This window comes from Scylla paramamosain, chromosome 25, assembly GCF_035594125.1.
Source record: "Scylla paramamosain isolate STU-SP2022 chromosome 25, ASM3559412v1, whole genome shotgun sequence".
In the NCBI taxonomy this organism is placed as follows: domain Eukaryota; kingdom Metazoa; phylum Arthropoda; class Malacostraca; order Decapoda; family Portunidae; genus Scylla; species Scylla paramamosain.
In genome coordinates, this window is record NC_087175.1 from 2582501 (window position 1) to 2587500 (window position 5000).

The 5000-nt window shown below is 38.1% G+C and overlaps 1 protein-coding gene and 1 long non-coding RNA gene across 2 annotated transcripts in view; one reads left to right on the forward strand and one right to left on the reverse strand.

Moving 5' to 3' along the window:
* LOC135113087 (uncharacterized) overlaps positions 1-5000 on the forward strand; it is a 143328-nt gene that overhangs the window by 56379 nt on the left and 81949 nt on the right. The window lies entirely within an intron of this gene.
* The window catches only part of LOC135113086 (uncharacterized), a 122909-nt gene that overhangs the window by 41907 nt on the left and 76002 nt on the right, over positions 1-5000 (reverse strand). Inside the window, exon 3 of the mRNA XM_064028112.1 lies at positions 1960-2156. Within this exon, the coding sequence (XP_063884182.1) occupies positions 1960-2156 (197 nt within the window). The remainder of the gene's footprint in view (positions 1-1959; positions 2157-5000) is intronic.

A 5000-nucleotide genomic window follows, 5' to 3' on the forward strand; every position in this document is an offset into this window, starting at 1 on the left:
AAAAAATCACTAAAACAAATTAAGTAAAATAAACAACCATTGAATTTAATCTCTCTCTCTCTCTCTCTCTCTCTCTCTCTCTCTCTCTCTCTCTCTCTTCTGTATAATTGAGAGAAAAGAAGTAATTAGTCCCCTTCAATGGGTTACCTATGAAATAAATAGACTAATACGCCGCCTTTGACGTATTTCATTGTGCGTTGTAATGGCCTGGGAGGGAGAGAGAGAGAGAGAGAGAGAGAGAGAGAGGGAGAGTGATGGTAGAAAGAGTGAGAGGCTGTTTGTACTTTATTAATAACAGTGAAAGTGGAGGAGTAAGATATTAATGTGTGTGTGAGAGAGAGAGAGAGAGAGAGAGAGAGAGAGAGAGAGAGAGAGAGAGAGAGAGAGAGAGAGAGAGAGAGAGAGAGAGAGTAAAAGTGTAGTTGTAGGTCAGACACACGCATCTCTCTCTCTCTCTCTCTCTCTCTCTCTCTCTCTCTCTCTCTCTCTCTCTCTCTCTCTCTCTCTCTCTCTCTCTCTCTCTCTCTCTCTCTGTGTTTGTGTTCCCCAGCCTATCCTTTCATTCCTTTTGTTCACTTTACTTCTTCCTCTTCCTCTTCCTTCCTTGCCTTTCATCTTTGTCTTTTTACTCTCTCTCTCTCTCTCTCTCTCTCTCTCTCTCTCTCTCTCTCTCTCTCTCTCTCTCTCTCTCTCTCTCTCTCTCTCTCCAGCTTCACTTTCCATACCTTTTTTTTATATTTTTTTTGCTTTTCTTTTGTTATTTATCTTCTTGTTAAGTCGTTACATGTTCTCTTAATTGCTGTGATATTTCTTTTTTATTTCTCATTTGTTCTTTCATTTTTCGTATCTATTTTTCATCACAGGATTGTCTCAATTTTTTTTTTCATTTTTCTGCGTTTGTGTGTTTTTTTTTTATATAATAGTAATGATAATAATAATAATAATAATAATAATGAATAAAAGTAAGAGTAAGGATAATAAGAAGGAAGGAGGAGGAGGAGGAGGAGGAGGAGGGGGAGGAGGAATACAAAGGAAGACCGAACAGCAATAAACCTTTAAGTTCTAACGAGGCTGTTTAGTTAACTGTTGTACGCTAACAGACTGAAGGAAGAAAAAAAAGGAAGAGAAAAAAATAAGAAGGATGAGGACAAAGAGAAGAAACGAAAGAAAACAAGGGTAAAGAAGGAGAAGCAGAAGACAAAGAAGAAGAAAAGAACAACAATAAGCTGAACAAGAACAACAAGAACAACAGATAATGATGATGATGGAGGAAGACAAGGAGGAAGAGGATAAGAAGGAAGAAGAAGAAAGTAGTGGAGGATAAGAGAATTGGATAAGGTGTAAACAAGTAAAGGAATGAAGACGAGAATAAATAAAGAAATAAAGGAAAAGAGAAAACAAGCAAAGGGAAGATAGAGAAGGAAGAAGAGGCGGAGGAAGAAGAAGAAGAAGACGGAAGCAGTGGAGGAAAAGAGAAGTATATGATATAAATAACGGCAGAAAGGAAAAAAACAAAGAGAAAAAAAAATAGAATAGGTAGAAGATAAATCAAGGAAGAAAGGAAGAAATAAATAAAGGAAAGAAAGGAAAAAAATAAATAGAATAGGTAGAAGATTAATAAAGGAATATTGAGAAAACGATGAATAAAGAAGGAAAGAAAAAAAACGAAAACTGATTAAGCATCACATAACGAGTGAAACAGTGCCAGTAACCTTAACCCTTTCACTGCAACACGACACAAGCACCACCACCACCACCACCACCACCAGCAGCAACACATGAAGTCTTTTTATAAGCGTCCACAAGAAAGTCAGCTACGAAAAAAAAGGACACATTTCACAATTTGCACCCAGTTTAAATGTCAGACGTGGGTGTAGAGCAAGCAAGCATGTGTCAAAGTGATTGGTGATTAGGAAAAGGTGTACCAAGTGACTCTCCTTTAGCTACACCATTACTCACATTAACGGTGATGCCCGGCACGGTGAACACCACATTGGGGGGGTTGTTCTGTGGAATGTACTGGTAGAATTGCTTCCCGTCCTTCCACCACTTGAGGGAGTACAGCACGTCCCCCTCCAACGCCAAGTGGCAGCGCAACGTCGCCTGCTTGCCCACGATCAGGTAGCGCGGCACCTCCACCTTGGTGATGCGCAGGCCTGAAGTGGAAGCAGGTGGAATGTTAGGTGGTTAACTCTTTCAGTGCGATAAGGAAGTTAGCAACACCAGAAGTAATACATGAAAAATTTATAAGCATCTGCAAGAAAGTAAGGGATTGAAATGGATAGATTTTGCAGTTTCTACGCAGTTTAAAGATTGTATGTGGCTGCAGAACAAGTAAAGACGTCTCAGAGTGATTGGTAATTAAGGAAAGGTGTACCGAGTTGCAGTCCAAGGGTTAATATTCATATTCTTGTAATTTTCTTATTGGGTAGTGACTTTTACGTGCAAATATCATAGTGTGGTAAACAAAAATGAAGTCACAAGTAAGTTACGTACACTAAAACACCGTAAAATATAGTAAAAAAAAAATAAATAAATAAATTCCTACAGGCTATGAGGGATTCCAAAAATGTAGGAGACAACTCATGATTTAAACATTGTACGTGTGTTAGCATTGGTGACTTCCTTAGGTGGGGAGCTCCACTGTTCACACTCATTCACAGTAAAACCTTTGGCTTCAGGAGTGTTCGTGCGGAAGAAGTACATTACATAGAGGAAGAATGCAGTACCTTGAATTTTCTTCCTGTTTTTGTGTTAGATGTGGAAGGGATAGATTTGAGAGATGGAGGAAAGGTACTCATTAACTCTCTAACTCCCTGCCTGCTTCTGTGTACGATGGGGGATGGTTTAGATGTGTTTATATTTAATGTAATAGGGACTCTGGCTTACGGCAACACAAGGGATGGAAAAAAAAAGGCGGGGTTAAAAAGAGGCCCTGTGAAATGCCAGTCTCTAATTGATAATACGAAATTGGAGGATAAGTGTGGAGTGTTTTTGATAGACGGGGGAAGGAAAGTGGAAGAAATATATGTGAGATGGGTGAATTAATTTGTGTCTTTCAATGTGGTTTAATTATTTGTGGAAGACAGGAAGGGTAGTGTGGATGGCGATGCTTGTCAGGTGGAGAAAAGATGCTCTGGATGTGGAGGGAATGAGGAATTATGTGGAGGTAGTGAATGTTGTGTGAGGTGAAGTGGAGTGTGTGGTTTTCGATGTGGATGTGGATGACCTGTGGAAGAGTAGTTAAATAAAAATGGAATGTGGGGAGAATATTGTTGTGGATATGAAGATGAAATAAACAACTCACTTTTGTCATTACTGTGATGAAAAGTACAGAAAAACGAAAGGGAAAATGCGAGAAAAATGTTTATGTTGATGCAAAATTCGTGGTGCGCGTTACCTTGAATATGAAAGGGATAAACAATTACGTGGAGGAAGTAAACATCAAAATACACGTAAATGATGCGATGATACATTTCACCTCACCTGTGCGAGTGTACCTGTCACCTGGAAACTTACCTGCAAAACTATTTGATATATGACAGCCTCCATCTCGCCTGTGTAACTAACTGGCGGAAAATCAACTGGAAAACTAATTAATATTGACAGGTACCGGTTCGTCTGTGTAACTAACTACTGGGAGTCTACCTGGAAAAACTTGATAATGAAAACAGATTCCAGTTCATTTGTAGGATTAACTGCTGGAAAGTACCTGGAAACTCTAATTACCACGCACTAATGGCCTCTGTTTACCTGTAACGCTCGTACGCTTACCTGGAAGAAGTTATTAGTGGACACCGAGTGATTCCAGCACGTGTCTGGCTAAGTACTGGAAGCTCACCTGGGAAAGCTAATTAGTATTGACGCACACCTGGAACGCCTTATTGATATTAATGCATACACCTGGGAAATCTAATTAAGGTATACCATGAAGACCCTGACTAGCCTGGTACACACCTGAAGGTAATAGATGCTGACACACCTGACAAAAATAATATTGATATACCTAGAAAATAATCAATATTGACACACACCTGGAAAAAAAAAATAATAGTGACACATTTATAAACCTCATGATATTGATAACACACACCTGAAAACAACAACAACAACAACAACAACAACAACAATAACAACAACAACTTTGACGAGGTTTGATGCATCCATGAAACATTTAACTAATATTGAAAATTGATGATAATTCTATATTAGGTCACAATCTTAACAAAGTAAAAAAAAAAGTTCGAGAAGTGACAGTGATAATAATAATAATAATAGTAATAATAGTAATAATAAACAGTAGATGATACATATTACCTAATAACGTCCACATGAACGAATCAGTAAATGAACGACTAAATGAACCTAACACACCACTAGTAAACACAATAACAAGCCATACAGGTAATGAATAACAAGATCAAAGTAATAACATAACAACAGTAAGCCACACAGTAATGACAAACACTCATAACAATAACAACCCATACGAATAAGATAAAATACTGCTACTACTACTACTACTATTACTACTACTACTACTACTAATAATAATAATAATAATAGTAATAATAAACATCAGTATAACACAGAATCATAAATCAAAGGACACATTTTCCGCACCGTTGGCTTTCCATACAGGTAACAAATGACTATTTTTACCTTTGTGCCAATGACTGATGATTACCTGGGAGCGATCCATTACCTGCCCACCTGCCCTAGTGACCTGCTGCTCCCTTACCTGGCTATCCCTTACCTGGCGACGGCTTACCTGATGACACTGCCTCTCTCACCTTTTTTTTTTTTTTTCTTACAATTAACAACTTTCTTTTTTTTTCTCTATCTCTTCAGTTTAGTTACCTTTGTATCTCTTCATCTTCCCCTCCTTTTAATCCTTTTTTTCTTTCCTCTTCTCTCTCCTGTCACCCTTGCAGGCATCATGTCACCTCAATAAAAACCTTACTTGTCCAAATTATTAATATTACAAAGATACCTGGATA